Source organism: Capra hircus, chromosome 16 (assembly GCF_001704415.2).
Source record: "Capra hircus breed San Clemente chromosome 16, ASM170441v1, whole genome shotgun sequence".
Classification (NCBI taxonomy): domain Eukaryota; kingdom Metazoa; phylum Chordata; class Mammalia; order Artiodactyla; family Bovidae; genus Capra; species Capra hircus.
This window is the reverse complement of record NC_030823.1, coordinates 28531185-28546875: the sequence shown is the minus strand read 5'-3', so window position 1 is coordinate 28546875 and position 15691 is coordinate 28531185. Positions and strand designations below refer to the sequence as shown.

The 15691-nt window shown below is 35.9% G+C and overlaps 1 protein-coding gene across 1 annotated transcript in view; it reads left to right on the top strand.

Annotated features, from left to right (window-relative positions):
• The window catches only part of CDC42BPA (CDC42 binding protein kinase alpha), a 304553-nt gene that overhangs the window by 273023 nt on the left and 15839 nt on the right, over positions 1 to 15691 (top strand). The window contains 10 exon segments of the mRNA XM_005690541.3: positions 145 to 281; positions 971 to 1110; positions 2396 to 2477; positions 4274 to 4490; positions 5354 to 5416; positions 6646 to 7239; positions 9073 to 9170; positions 11648 to 11732; positions 14676 to 14799; positions 15465 to 15582. Coding sequence (XP_005690598.2) covers positions 145 to 281; positions 971 to 1110; positions 2396 to 2477; positions 4274 to 4490; positions 5354 to 5416; positions 6646 to 7239; positions 9073 to 9170; positions 11648 to 11732; positions 14676 to 14799; positions 15465 to 15582 — 1658 coding nt within the window.

Genomic DNA, 15691 nt, shown 5'->3' with positions numbered 1-15691 from the left:
CCAAATGACAAAAACGGTTTAAAATAAAACCAGAGATAATCATTCATCTAACATGGCACTTTGCCTATAATGAGTGCTCAGTGAATGTTCTCTTTGTAAAAATTAATTTTTCTTGAACACTGTTTCTTTTTTCCCCTCCGAAAGTGTGTGGATTTTCATGTCACATAACTTGTGTCAACAAAGCTCCAACTGCTTGTCCAGTTCCTCCTGAACAGACAAAAGGTCCTCTGGGTATAGATCCACAGAAAGGAATAGGAACAGCATATGAAGGGCATGTCAGGGTAAGTATGGTTAGGTTGGATTTAGACTAATCTTTTAAGGTTTATTAATGAATTAAGAAATGTCAGTTACCTTACAGACATAGTCCTTGACCGAAAATTCGGTAAATAAAATTCACCTAACAATTTTATTTCATTCAGAGAAATGATTGGAAAACAAAAACCTGGTTTTTGCTTGGAATAAATTTCAGAGTGTCTCAAAATTGCCTGTACTGTCCCTACAGCATAATGTTCAGATGTTTAAATCTCCTTAAAGGAGTCTGTAGCACTTAGTCTTGCTGGAGAGGTGGTATATTCTTATGAAGTATGAGTTATTGTCAAGACGTAATCTTATTTATAATCTTGAATAATATTTAAAGTGTACACTGCCTTTCATCCTATTACCAAATTTGGCTTTTATGCCACTTAGAAATCTGTGAATGTTATTTTAATGAATTACTAGAGAAAATTAAAATGGTACTGTTAAAAATTTTTCAGAATCAAATGTCATTCCATGTTTGAAGAATGTGTTGTCACACTTGCTCATGTTATTAATGATGTATATGTTCCATCTGCTACTTTACCAACCACAGTGGCAGACTTACAACATGTGTATGTTGTCTTTAGGTTTTCACCCTGCAGTTACATATGTAATTAAAGGGGTTCTGATTGACATTTCAGTTCTGGTTGTTTTGCTTGTTTGTTTGCCTAAGATCCCTAAGCCAGCTGGAGTGAAGAAAGGATGGCAGAGAGCACTGGCTGTCGTTTGTGACTTCAAGCTCTTTCTGTACGATATTGCCGAAGGAAAGGCATCTCAGCCCAGTGTTGTAGTCAGTCAAGTGATTGACATGAGGTAAGTTTTCAGAGATGAAAATATTTGTATCTCTGCAACACAGAAATACAAAGTGTGTGATTTTTCTTCTGATTATATTGCCATATTTTTATTTAAATCTAATTTCACAGTAATTTTCTCATTTACTAATACTGCAGTCACAACATAATTACAAATAGGAAATATGGTATAGTTATAGAACAGGTTGATGTGCGTGTGTATGCATGTTGGGTCTGGGAGTCTGGGAAAAGAGGTTAGTGCTTGAAAACCGAAAGACCAGTTAAAGGCTTCTGGGGTACTAGAGACCTAATGTGTAAAGTCTATATCATCACTTAAAGCAAAGGCTTCAGTATAATTTCATTGTGAGGAAAGGAAATAAAAATCTCAAAATCAGACAGGTTCTTGGAATATAAAATGAAGCCGTGAACATTTAAGTTAAGTACATCTCTTAAATGTTTCTGGTCTCATTTTCAAACTCTCTCCTCTACTTAACCCCTTCTCGTGACTCCAGACATTCTCCCTCAGTGATCTTATTTACTCCTGTAGCTTGAAGCATCATCTCTGCATTGAGATGACTCCCGAACATATGTCTCCAGACCCGTGCTCAAAACTAAAATTTCCAGTTCTGGCTCACATAAGCATTTCATACCAGCATCTAAAACACATTGTCATCTTCCCCATACATGTGAAATATAAAGAAATACATTTCTTTATTTGCAAGAAACTTTAAAATATTAGCAAGGAAAATTTGACAGAACCTGCTAAGGGACCAAATATAGAAAGATAGGGAGAAGAATCAAAGATAAGACTAAGATGTCAAATCTTCAAGATCAAGAGAATGATGGTACCAATAGCCAAATTAAAGAAATCACAAGGAAGAGATGATTGTGGAAGGGATCTGTCTTAGGATTTCCTAAGGAACAGTAAAACATCAGATGAGCTGTGTTGAAGGAACAATAAAATGGCAGATGAGCTGTGTTGAGGGCACTTGATGTGTATTATCAGAGCAGACCTACTAGGATCCAAATCCACGTGTCCTGTGCTTACTGGCATTGTGACACTGAGTAGTAAGCCAGAAATGATTTCTAACTCTTGTGTAGTGTGGCACTGTCAAATTACACCTGATAAGTTACTTTTGGCACTATTAGTTACCAAGAAAGAAAATTCAAAAATTTTAAAAATTCAGTTTGGATGTTCTGTGCAATTAAATTTTGAGGATTGCTTCATATGTGTTATTTAGATGCACAGCCAAAACCACACCACATACCCACATACGCTAACTTTTAATGTCTCACTTTTCCTTCAGGGATGAAGAATTTTCTGTGAGTTCAGTCTTGGCTTCTGATGTTATTCATGCAAGTCGAAAAGATATACCCTGTATATTTAGAGTAAGTCTGTGTGTTATAATTTGATCACTGAATTATTTGCTTTTAAAAACTAAATGTTTTACCTCTCTCTGTAGATCACAAACTTACTTGGAATATAACCAAATCTTACAGACAATTTGTGCAAAGTAAACACTGAATTAGTAAAAGACCCATAGAAAGCTTGAATATACGGCTTCTAAAATAGGTTTCATCTTGGATAATATTTTTGAGTCACATTCAATTTTCAGATAAGTACTACCACAAGAATTGACTAAGTGTGAGATTTCTCAATTTAAAAAAAAAAAATAAAAGATCTTGTTTACGAGTCAGAATGTTTTAGTGTTATTGCTCTGTAATAACCACCCCAAAACTTAGCGGCTTTACTTTTCACCGTGCTATGGGCCAGTTCTTCTGGTGTCGACTGGAGAGTCTCTCGTATAGCTGCGTTCAGCTCATTTGGGGCTGGAATAGCCGAAACAACCTTACTTTCACGTCTGAGGCCTTGGTTCCGGCTGTTAGCCCTGGTACTTGGCTGGTCTCTGGGCCACCTCAGTTCTCTTTGTGGGCTCTCTCCATGTGGCCTCTGATCTTTCACTAGTCTGGCTGAGCTCTCCGTGACTGGCTTCCAAGAGAGGAGAAGAAGCTGCCAGGCCTTTTAAGGACTAGGCTCAAAACAGGCACAGTAACCCTTCTACATTCTGTTGGCCAAAGCAAGTCATGAGGTCATCCTAGACGTAAAAGAAGGGGAAATAGACTGCATTTTTAGATAAAAAGAGTGAAATTCCATAGGAAAAATTGTTGGTAGACATCTTTGGAGGCTGTCTAACACAGTGCAATCTCAAACTGATGAGTTAAGTAGGATAATGGAGGTTTTTTTAAAAAAGGACTATTCTCCTGATGGTATGCCTATATACTTAGTAAAAGTATGTATCTTGTATCTAAGACCATACTTAGTCTCTCAGTTTCCTGACCAAAAACTGTTCTCTCTCCAGCTACCAAGGGAACCTACAGAGGCGCACTTATCTTACCTGATTCTAATTGTGGGATTTTATTGTCTCTGTTGCTTAAATTACTTTTAATAAAGGATCCATATATACATAAATTAAGTATTCTGATTATAGTGTCATTGTAAAGTGATAAACCTTCATTTAAATATTAGTTCAAGTAATCTTCTCTAAGTTATTGTTATGAAGTAACAGAATCTAAGTATTTCTGAGCATTTTTTACCTTTTTAAAATGAGTTGAAAATCAGTATCGTGTAGTGCTTATGAGCCTGGACACAGGATTCCAGTCTAGTTCTGTGCCCTTGGAGAAATTAATTTCTCTGCATTAATACCTATCTTGTAAAAATATTGATGAACTTCCCAGGTGGCACAGTGGTAAAAAATTCACCTGCCAATTCAGGAGATGGGGGTTCAATCCCTGAGTCAGGAAGATCCGGCGGAGTAGGAAATGGATACCCACTCCAGTATTCTTGCCTGGAGCAAGATATTGATAGAGTTAATGAGTTAATACTTACAAAATGCTTTGATCAGTGTCTAGTGCTCAGTTATTACTCAATAAATGTCAGTGGCTGTTGTTAAATGACTGTGTAATGAGTTTTTTGTGATGTATTCTGGCACTCTGTAGCAAAGAAAATACAAACAACACTAACATTATGAATAACTAAACTCTATTAAAGGTATCACTTATTGAGTGCTCATTTTCTGGCTAATGCAAAGCAAACTAGCATAAGCATAAAACTGGCCTAAAAGATGGCTGGCTTAAAAGATGTCAAGATGTTTCTAATATCATGAATTTTGATTAAATTGTTCTAGGTCACAGCTTCCCAGCTCTCAGCATCTAGTAACAAATGTTCCATCCTGATGCTAGCTGATAGTGAAAATGAGAAGAGTAAGTGGGTGGGAGTACTGAGTGAATTGCACAAGATTTTGAAGAAAAACAAATTCAGAGACCGCTCAGTCTATGTTCCCAAAGAGGCTTATGACAGCACTCTGCCCCTCATTAAAACAACCCAGGCAGCTGCAATCATAGGTATGGATATATGACATTTATCTTGTTATAATTGTTTATATACCTTGTCAACAGGGATTGGCTTTCATTAGGAATCCCTGATGTCTGACATAGTATGTGTTATATCACAGATGCTCAGTAAATGTTTATTGCCTGAATGAGACCATATTAAAGCTTTATTTCTCAGTAAACAAAAATAAATAAACTTTTCTAATGTACTTTCCTCTGAAAAAGCAACAGTGCTAAAGATTAACCTGTTACCATATCTATTTTATCCTTGCGTGACTTAGAAAAAGTTGCTTCTTAATGCGTAAGCTGTTTTATAAAGCATAAGTTTCCTAGGTAAAATACAGGTACTAATTACTTTGCAAAGGTTATTGCGAAGTTTAAGTAAGATGGAATTTGTAACAGACTGCCCATATATAAAATACCCTCAAAATTGGCAGCTTCTGTGTCTGGACGTTTAAATTTTTGCCATCTTCTTATGTATACTGCCAACTCTTGTTACTTTGTAGTAAATAATGAAAAGTTTGATGAGTAAAGTTCAGATGCCTTTCACAATTCTTCCCTCTCCAAATGAGAAATGGAACTGGATCCAGGGTGCTGACAAACTAGAGGTTTTTTTCACCTTTTATTGAATAAACATTTCTTTATTTTTGTAAGCATTGATAGAAATTATTTTTTAGTGATTGTTCTATTAAAAAAGACATGAGATAATATTTACTACAGTAATCTGAAAGGAAATTTAATAGTATAAGTTATTGCTATATTTTAATTATTTTTATTTCAGTTTCTTTATACCATATTTCTTTATCTGTTTTATACTGTAAGTTTTATATAGGTTTTCACCTAATAAAAATATTTCATATTTATGTCTTGTATAGATCATGAAAGAATAGCTTTGGGGAATGAAGAAGGGTTATTTGTTGTGCATGTCACCAAAGATGGTAAGAGGAAATATTGTGGAGAAAATATTATTGATAGAAAATTCTAAACTATAGATTTTAAACTCTAAAAAAAACAGTCTTTGCTCTTATTTATTCTGTAATTGAAATTTTCCAGACCTAATTTGATACATTTATAAGTCAAAAGTTAATTTTTCAAATCTCTATAATCCTCTTGAGTTCTAAAATTTCTATGTATATTTTCTTTCTTGTGTCATTTTGTTTAACAGTTCTGCTGTATAAACTCAGACTGTATTTCTAAAGATATTACATGAAAGAAAAACACAACGTGATTTTCCCATTGTTCTAATGGTACTAGAAGTGGTAACAGTCATTAAAATGTGTTTATTGTTGGATTCTTTTATTCCAAAAGTTAATACAACAGATTTTTTTCTAGAGAGAAATTAAATACTAGGTGAAATAAAAAAGAAACCCATTTAATTTAGCATTCTTGAATGCTTCTAAATTATGTCTTTGTATCAAGTTCAGTTCAGTTTAGTTCATTTCAGTTGCTCAGTCGTGTCCAGCTCTTTGCAACCCCACGAACTGCAGCACACCAGGCTTCCCTGTCCATCACCAACTCCTGGAACTTGCTCAAACTCATATCCATTGAGTCAGTGATGCCATCCAACTATCTCGTCCTGTCGTCCCCTTCTCCTCCTGCCTTCAGTCTTTCCCAGCATCAAGGGCTTTTCCAATGAGTCAGTTCTTCGCATCAGGTGGCCAAACTAGTGGAGCTTCAGCTTCAGCATCAGTCCTTCCAGTGAACATTCAGGACTGATTTCCTTTAGGATTGACTGGTTTGATCTCTATATCAAGTAAGATCATGGGAAAACAATGCATTTAAACTTCATTAATTTGTTACCCAAAGAAATACCTTTAGTGAAACGTGAGTCAGTTTTTAAAAATAGTAACCCCATGGTAAAACTTGACTAGAATTTGGTGAGAGTGAAAGGTTTTCCTTAAAGACCTGTCATGTTTTATCACATAGGAACTCTTTGCCATGGCTGCCAGAAATCTCAGTGCTAAATTCAATACCTTACTGTAGGTAGGTTAAATTATCTTTCAGTGAGTGTAATTATCTTCCTCTTTCTCCGTATGGTTTCTGATATCTTAGTTTTTCTGTATCTCTGTCTTTATTATAAATTAACATATTCCTCTGAGTATAATTGGGATGTGATTAATAAACAAAACATATTTTGCAGTTGATGCATTATTCTTTCTTTGCACAGAAATTATTAGAGTTGGTGACAATAAGAAGATTCATCAGATAGAACTCATTCCAAATGATCAACTTGTTGCCGTGATCTCAGGACGAAATCGACACGTCCGACTTTTTCCTATGTCAGCTCTGGACGGGCGAGAGACTGATTTTTATAAGCTGGCAGAAACTAAAGGCTGTCAAACAATAACTTCTGGAAAAGTGCATCATGGAGCCCTTACATGCTTGTGTGTGGCTATGAAAAGGCAGGTCCTCTGTTATGAACTATTTCAGAGCAAGACGCGTCACAGAAAATTTAAGGAAATTCAAGTCCCATACAATGTCCAGTGGATGGCAGTCTTCAGTGAGCAACTCTGTGTGGGATTCCAGTCTGGATTTCTAAGATATCCCCTGAATGGAGAAGGAAGTCCATATAGTATGCTCCATTCAAATGACCATACACTCTCATTTATTGCACATCAACCAATGGATGCCATCTGTGCGGTTGAAATCTCCAGTAAAGAATACCTGCTGTGTTTTAACAGCATTGGGATATACACTGACTGCCAGGGCCGAAGATCTAGACAACAGGAACTGATGTGGCCGGCGAATCCTTCCTCTTGTTGTAAGAGTTTTACTTTCGGCTGTCTTGCCTTGCTATCTCTTTCCTTCTACTTCATCTCCTATGTGTATTCATTATTATTAACAGGGTTTTTTAAAGTCATCTTTGAGGTTTTTCCTAGGCATTAATTATGTTGGTACAGAAAATAACCATGCCTAGTTAACCTCATTAAGGTATGGTTAAGTTAATCATACCTAGTTAAACCATACGCAGGCCAGTGGGGTCAACATTAACAGGAACATAATTGAAGCTAATTGTCTTATGGAATATCTTACTTTTAACACATATGCTTTTATTTTGAGGAAGGCAATGGCACCCCACCCCAGTACTCTTGCCTGGAAAATCCCATGGACGGAGGAGCCTGGTAGGCTGCAGTCCATGGGGTTGCTAAGAGTCGGACACAGCTGAGCGACTTCACTTTCACTTTTCACTTTCATGCACTGGAGTAGGAAATCGCAACCCACTCCAGTGTTCTTGCCTGGAGAATCCCAGGGACGGGGGAGCCTGGTGGGCTACCGTCTACAGGGTCGTACAGAGTCGGACACGACTGAAGTGACTTAGCAGCAGCAGCATGCTTTTATTTTGAAATAACCCTAAGGAGTTATGTTCATGGTTCCCCCCCAGATACAGTGCTTGTGAAGATTAACAGCTCATAAAACTCATAAAACTTATGTGTTATTTTACTGAAAGAGATGTAACATTAAGCAAAGTAGACAGTCTCACCCTCAACAGAGCATAAAATGCAGTAGAAGGGATTCCTGACAGAACAAGGTGCAGTAAGGTCTCAGTGCTCTGGTAGCCAAAGTACAAGTTCTGTAGAGGCACACAGGACGAGTGTCTAATCCGGCAGGTTTTGTTTTTAGTGGAAGATACTTGGAGCACGTTTAAATGCTGAAGGGAACTAGCCGCTAGGGAGCCAGGAAAAGTTGACCTTGTGCTAAATGTAAGAAACAGAGTAAGATCCCCAAGAAGGCCAAAGAGGCTGGAAGTCAGAACACAGGAAGAAGGATATGGAGCAGGATGGGAATTCTCTTCCACTGCAGCAAGATAGGAGGAATGCTGGGTATGAGGACAGTCAAGCTTAAAAGTTCAGTATAGGAAAATGTAGGAGAGCCACATATGTGGCTACAGAGAAATTGGGAAATCTAGATTTAAAAAGAAAAATACTTGTAATCCTACCTAGCCAGGCTTAACTATTCTTAACGTTTTGTTTCTTCTGAAATTTATACTCTTATCTGTGGCATCATGTTTAGAATGAATCCTGGTCAGAAAATAATTCAGAGTGTTGTGGGAATTGGAATTAGAATGAGAATTGGAACATCTGGCTTTTATGAATAGCTCTGCCAAAAATTCATGATCTTAGCCTGGGTACTCATTTACCCTTTGTTTGTGCCACTATTTATTGATGTTCAGTTCATCCATAAGTATATGTGGAGCATTTTTTGTGCCAGGTGCTTTACCAAGCATTCATAAATGTGAACCTAATTCTTAAGATTTCTCTGCTCGGTAGCTTTGTTTCACTGTCAAGAGCTTAACTACTTTAGGGATCAGTTATTTTAAATGTAATGAAACCCCTTTATAGAACTAGTATTGGGCAAGGGAATATTATAGCCCTGGTGTTAACAGACTCCTTCTGTATTATAATGGCCATAAAACCTCTTCATTTATGATTGATGGGATTTTTACTTCAAAAATGTTTTGCTGTGGCTAATCTGTATTGATACTGAAATCTGGTGGGATTCCACTCTACAGTTCCTTAGCACAGATCTTTCAGAATGTTTTGGATTTAACAGTTACAGGTAATCAGCCTTCTGTTCTCTCCTTCCTGTCTCTCAGGTTACAATGCACCGTATCTCTCAGTGTACAGTGAAAATGCAGTTGATATCTTTGATGTGAACTCCATGGAATGGATTCAGACTCTCCCACTCAAAAAGGTAATTTAACATTAAAATATGGCCTGGACCGCCTTGCAGCCCAATGGTTAAGACTACGCACTTCCACTGCAGCATGGGTTCAATCCCTGGTCAGGGAACTAAGATCCCGCATGCCGTGTGGTGTGGCCAGAAAAAGAAAAGAAGCATATGGGCTAAGTGAACAAATGAGTATAAGTGAAACACTATATGACAATTTAGCTATTTTTCACTAATTTAGCATTTTCTGTCATATGTAATAGTATAAGTGGGAATTTGGGACTTTGCTAAGAGAAAAAAGAAAACTCAAGCTGGTTAATTTTATAGGTAGCTCAGCACCATACTATTTTTATTGCATTTAGTTTCACTATATAAAGTATGATTATTATCATAATGAACAACTATAATACATTCTGTAACTTAAAATGCCAGTGTTACTTTTCACTTTAAGGAACTCTGAAGGAGCATTTCATTTGTAATTTTACTGTTTTTCACATAACGGTATGCAGTTTTAATCCTGTGAGGACAAACTTCATGGGCTAGAAAAGTGATTAAAATTAGAACCAAAGCTCTGTTAATAAAGGTTTCACATATTCCTAATAAACTATATTTTCCTTTAACATTCCCCCATGATAACATAAATTTTTACCGCTATAGAATGTCTATTTTGCAAAGAGTGAAGAAGGATAGCTTGATATATGTAGCATGTGTCATTAGTTGAGGGACAGGATTTAGAGGGATAAGTAACAGAAACTAACCAAGATCTCATTTCAAAATCTGCCCCAATTTTAAACCTTAACAGTGGAAAAAGCTCTTGTAAATACTGCCACATTTTATAAAACAACTAAATATGGTCCTTGATTTTATAAATTCGGACTGGTTACAATTAATTTTCCCTTTTATTTTTACCATGTGAATTTTGAAATATGTATAAAGGAAGCATAATAATAAACTGACCTTTTATGAAATAACTTAAGAGCCAAAATATTACCAAAATATCACTGAATCTACCTATGTATTTTTTCTCCTGAACGTTGTGTTCATCATTCCCTTGCTTTTCTTAAAATACAGAATTTTTATATATTTAAATGTTTCTAGGCAACATGTTGTTCGTTTTGCTTGTGTTTGAGGTAATAAAATGTTATGTATCATCTTTTGCCTTGCTTTCTTCATGTACTTACTGTGTTTCTAAGATTTATCCATGTTACATTGTACTATATTTTTCTTCATTGCTTTTCACTGCTATAAAGTAGTCTCTTGGGTGAATAGATCACTGCATGTTCTTCTGATTAGCAGACATGTGAGTTATTTCCCAGCTTTTTGCTACTGTGAACATTGCAGCATATGTCTTCAGGTGTGTATGTGCAGGAGTTTCCTTTGAGTCATATGCCAAGGAACGAAATTGATGGGACACAGAGAATGCACGTGTTCAGCTTTACAAGACAGTTTTTTCCAAAGTAACTGTACCAGTCGACACTCCTACCCTGTGTTTATGACTTCGTTAACGACCCATGCCTTTGTCAGTATTCAAACTTTTGTGACTAATGTATTTGAGGTTATCCAGTGCTGCCTCATGAAGTGTTAATTTGTATGTCCTCTGTTGGCTATGCTGTTGATAATCTTTCATGCTTCTTCATCGTTCATATTTCCTCTTCTGGGAAACGCCTGGTCATGTTTTTTATCCCTATTTCTGTTTAGTTGATCATTGTTTTTAATTGATTTATTGAAGTTATTCATATACTGTAGATACTGGGTTAGTGATAGGTGTGGTGAATCTTTTTCCTGTTTGTGACCTATCTATTAATTTTCATGGTGTACTTTGTGAATGTTTATTATTATTGCTGAAAATTCATTGTTATAAATTTTAATGTAGTTAAATACATCATTCTTATTGTTTATGGTTTTTGGTTGTTTTTTTTTCCCCCCTTAAGAAACTGTTTCCTACCTCTAGGTCTTAAAGATAAGATCTTTATTTCCTTTCAAAAGTTTCGCCCTCTACCTTTATGTGTAATCCATTTGGAATTGATTTTCTGTGTAATGTGTGAAGTAGGGATTCAGTTTCATTTGTTCCATGTAGATACCCATTGCTCCATCACCATTTATTGGCAGGCCTTCCTTTCCTCACAGATGTACAGTTTTATCTCTGTCCTGTGTGTGCATTTAGTTCAAATAAGATTCCTAAAGTATCTGTGTTAATATCTTAGCATCATCATCTGCTTGCTAGTGGCTTTAAAAGTTAAATTTAGGGTTTAAATATATTTCACTTTTTTTTTTTTTGCCAAGAATACTGTTTCTTTAAAATTTTATCATTACAAATTAGATAATTTTATACCTTTCTAGTTAGAATTAATTTTTAATTTTTTGTTGATTTTCTGAGAAGGCTATATTTTGAAGAAGAAAGATAAAGGTCTTAAGAATGTGTGCTTTACAAGTATGTCAAAATTTTATGATTTAATTTTTGAACCTTGTTAAAACATTAATTTTATTTTTTATTATTTTAGGTTCGCCCCTTAAACAGTGAAGGATCATTAAATCTTTTAGGCTTGGAGACGATTAGATTGATATATTTCAAAAATAAAATGGCAGGTAAGAAAATACGCATTAATAGGAGAGCTTCATAGAAACATTCTCGCTAAGCTGACTGCCAAAAACAGAGCCACTTAACTGACTGCAGAGCCGCTTAAACTCAGGTGTACCTTACTCTAGGATCTGTGCAGTTGACCACCATCATACCCTCAGTATCCTGGGATAAACTACTTGACAAAAAGTCATTCTGTTCAGGCTCACATAACTGTATAAGCAAAATATTTGTTTCTGACCTACCTTGTTATTTTTCTGTGGATTACTGAGGTTAATAGAAAAAGTATAACTGAATGTCTCTTCTGTGCTTCTAATACTGTAGAACTTAACCAAAATTGGTAGCACTAAAATTGTGAAAACTCACCCAGAGTACTGATTCGGGACTGTTGGAGTACGTCTTCTGCCAGTGCATAGGGCTTAAAACTTTTGAAGTGCTGACAACAACGTGGGCAGCAGAAGAAGCAGGGACAAGAGGAAAGTCACTGGAGGGCCCAGAGTCAGGAGAGGGAATGGGCTCCTGAGTGCCCCGGACAGGGCGAGGGCCGTGTCCAAAGTAGTGGAGTGAGTCCTGTCCGGGGGAGACTGCACACATCTCATTAAATAAGCAAGTTGTGAACAGTTAAAATCTGATTTTTAACAGATTATTATAATTTTGTCTTCTATATAGTATTCTCATGTCTTAGCAACAAATTTCTCCGTAACAGAGGTATCATAAATTTATGATCTTTTGTGGTAGAGCTAGTTAATGCAGATGTAATTAGTGGTACATTATGTACTGAAAAATAATAATTAAAATTGACTTAAATATAAGGAAAACATTGCCATTAAGAAAACACATTAAAATGTTTATACTTAGCTGTTAATCTCTGGGTAGTTGGGATTAATTATATTCTTTATGCCTTTCTTTTTTTCCCCCACACTCTTCCAATAAATTTGTATCGTCTAACAATAACAACCAAAAAACCATCGAAAGTTTGTTGTTTCTGTTTTGGTTGTTTGTTTTTAGTACTAACATACACACAGATGCTTAGCTTCAGATTTGGTGCTCTGGTACATCCTCTTGGCACTGAAGGCTCCTTGGGATACAGACAGGTGACTATAGGAGAAGTCCTATGCTAAGAGGATATTCAGTTTGACTTGAGAAAGGACATTCGAGTGTTAAAAATGAGTTCTCAGTGATGGATTCACCATGAACCTGTGCTTTACAGCCCCTCCCTCCGAGACTCGATACTTAATTTTGTATCTGTTTCTTAGTCACTCACTCAGTCAGGTCCAACTCTTTGCTACCAGGGTCCTCTGTCCATGGAATTCTCCAGGCAAGAATACTGGAGTGGATGACCATTTCCTTCTCCAAGGGAGCTTCTCACCCCAGGGGTTGAACTTGAGTCTCCTTTGTCTCCAGCATTGGCAGGCAGGTTCTTTACCACTAGCGCCACCTGGGAAGCCCTCTGTTTCTTAGAGGAACTCTAAATATTTGTGTAAGATTAAATCTACCCCGTTCTCACTGTGTGTAACCATGATAATCTTAAAATGTGTCCATTATCCAGTTTGTGTCTACAGAGCAAAACCTTTTCCGTTTTGTCTCTTTTTATACTTTGATCTTTTCTACTCTAGGCCAGGAGTAAAAGTGGAGATTGGAGAAGGAAGACTCAACAACATAGTAGTCTTTGTCCTTTGCAAAGGAAAGGAAATCCTCTGTCCTGGAGATTCTGTTTCTTTCTTGTCTTCTCCCTATTTTGTCTATTTCTCTTTCATCTCTCAAGAGCTCAGAGTGCTTTTGTAGCCTTCTGGCTGTCCAGAATCTCCCATTGCCACTGTTACTCACCAAGATCTGCTTTACCTTCATAATTCTCAAATTCTCATCTACTTTTTAAAAATTATCATTTTAATTTTTGGTATTAGGAAAGCAATCTGACTAAGTTATTTATTTTGCTACAAGGAGATTGTTGCTCTTTTACTGACCATGTTACTTTGGCTTGGCTTACAGGCCCCCTTGGTTTCTCCCACTTCCTTTTTCTCACTTTAGCTTTCTGGCTATTAAAAACTTCTCTAAAGGTTGGCTTTTCTCTTTTTCCTTATCTTATTTAGAGAATTATAGTCCTCATGTTGTATGGATACAGTTGTCTATTTTAGAGTATGTTCACCATATTCCAGCACCCATGGTTGAGAGTTTTGTTTACTTCTAGGTATTAAAATGGAAAGATATGGACATTAGATGACTAGGTGTATATGATTATGTATCCCCCCAAGATCAGGAGAGTAGGAATAGGAATAAGATTCTTACCTTTAGTAAAGAAACTAGTATATAGGAAAACTAGTATATAAACTAGCATAAAGAAACTAGTGTATAGGAAACACAAGTCCTTTCCTTTACTCCACATCTTATAAATTGGAACTTCAAAGAAAATATTTTAGTATATGTAATGGGCTTCCCTGATGGCCCGGATGGTAAAGAATCCGCCTGCAATGAGAGAAACGTTTAATTGGTATCATTTCTGTGAATAATTCACAGTTTATGCCTGATTGCTGTGCAGGTTAACAATAAGAACTTTTTAACATCTTAAGCCATTGAAATGAATACTTGGAAGGAGGGAGAAGTTGGTATAGAGATATTGACGATGGGGTAACCAAAGTGACGGGACACCAAGGCAGCTACATTTCTCTTTTTCTCTCCTAGTAAAATTGTACCATTTTATGTTTATAATCAAATAAAAGTGAAAATATACTTTGTAAGCTATGTTTGATTTCAGCGTATATTTGTTTACATATGTTCTGTTGAAAATTATTACTTGTTTACTGTGATTATCAGCACACAACTTTTAAAATCAGAATTGCATATGCTTGTATTGCTTGAGATTTGTACCATCTTGGGGATTAATGAATAAAATGCATTTTAGCACTTTAAAGAACATCATTGTTCTTTTCTGTCTTTTGTTTTTTTTTTAACAGAAGGGGATGAACTGGTAGTTCCTGAAACATCGGATAATAGTCGGAAGCAGATGGTTAGAAATATTAACAATAAGAGGCGTTACTCTTTCAGAGTTCCAGAAGAGGAGAGAATGCAGCAGAGGAGGTCGGTGTTTCATCTGTGCTCGTCCAGAGACGCTCGCAGCGTCAGGACTGTTTGCTGATGATGCTGGGTTTGATTTGGAAAGAAAATTTGATCTCTGAAAGCCTGTCAGTCATTCTCTGTGATTTTAAAAACTGCAATAATGAATGTATTTCTCAGTGTAATTTTGATAAATACCCTCCAAATTGTGAGTAGGTACTAGATTAAAGTACCATATTTTGATTCATTTCTCTATGTATATGTAATAGTTACAAGTTTTAGAATGTGGGCCTTTATAAAAAACATAGAACATATCTATGCAGATTAACTGTTTTCTTCATGAGAAGTAGCCTTGTAGTATGTCCAGTTACATACAAAAACATTTCTAATATATTACCAATTATTTAAAAGGACATACATAAAATAGTCAGAATTATCTGTAGAGTAAGAACTTGTTTCATATTTAAATACTAACTCTGTTTTCCCACCAAAAAGCATAAGATCTTTTGAATTTAAAACAAAATCTTCTAAGTTAAAATTTTATTTCGTATATTCTGTTATTTTAATTCTGTCCTTATTAACATGATTTCACAGTTAATTTGTATGAAAAAAATTGAATATACTTTTCTCTAAAATTATCTAGATTGGTCATGGGACAAAAGTATCTAAACAGATGTTTTTTCTTACAGGGAGATGTTACGAGATCCAGAAATGAGAAATAAATTAATTTCTAACCCAACTAATTTTAACCACATAGCACATATGGGTCCAGGAGATGGAATACAGATCCTAAAAGACCTGCCCATGGTAAGAGAAATGAAGACTGAATGTGACTATAGATGGGGTTAAGAATAAGGTGCGAGGGAGCAGATATATATATAAATGTGAATGTGTGTGTGTATACTCATATATGTGT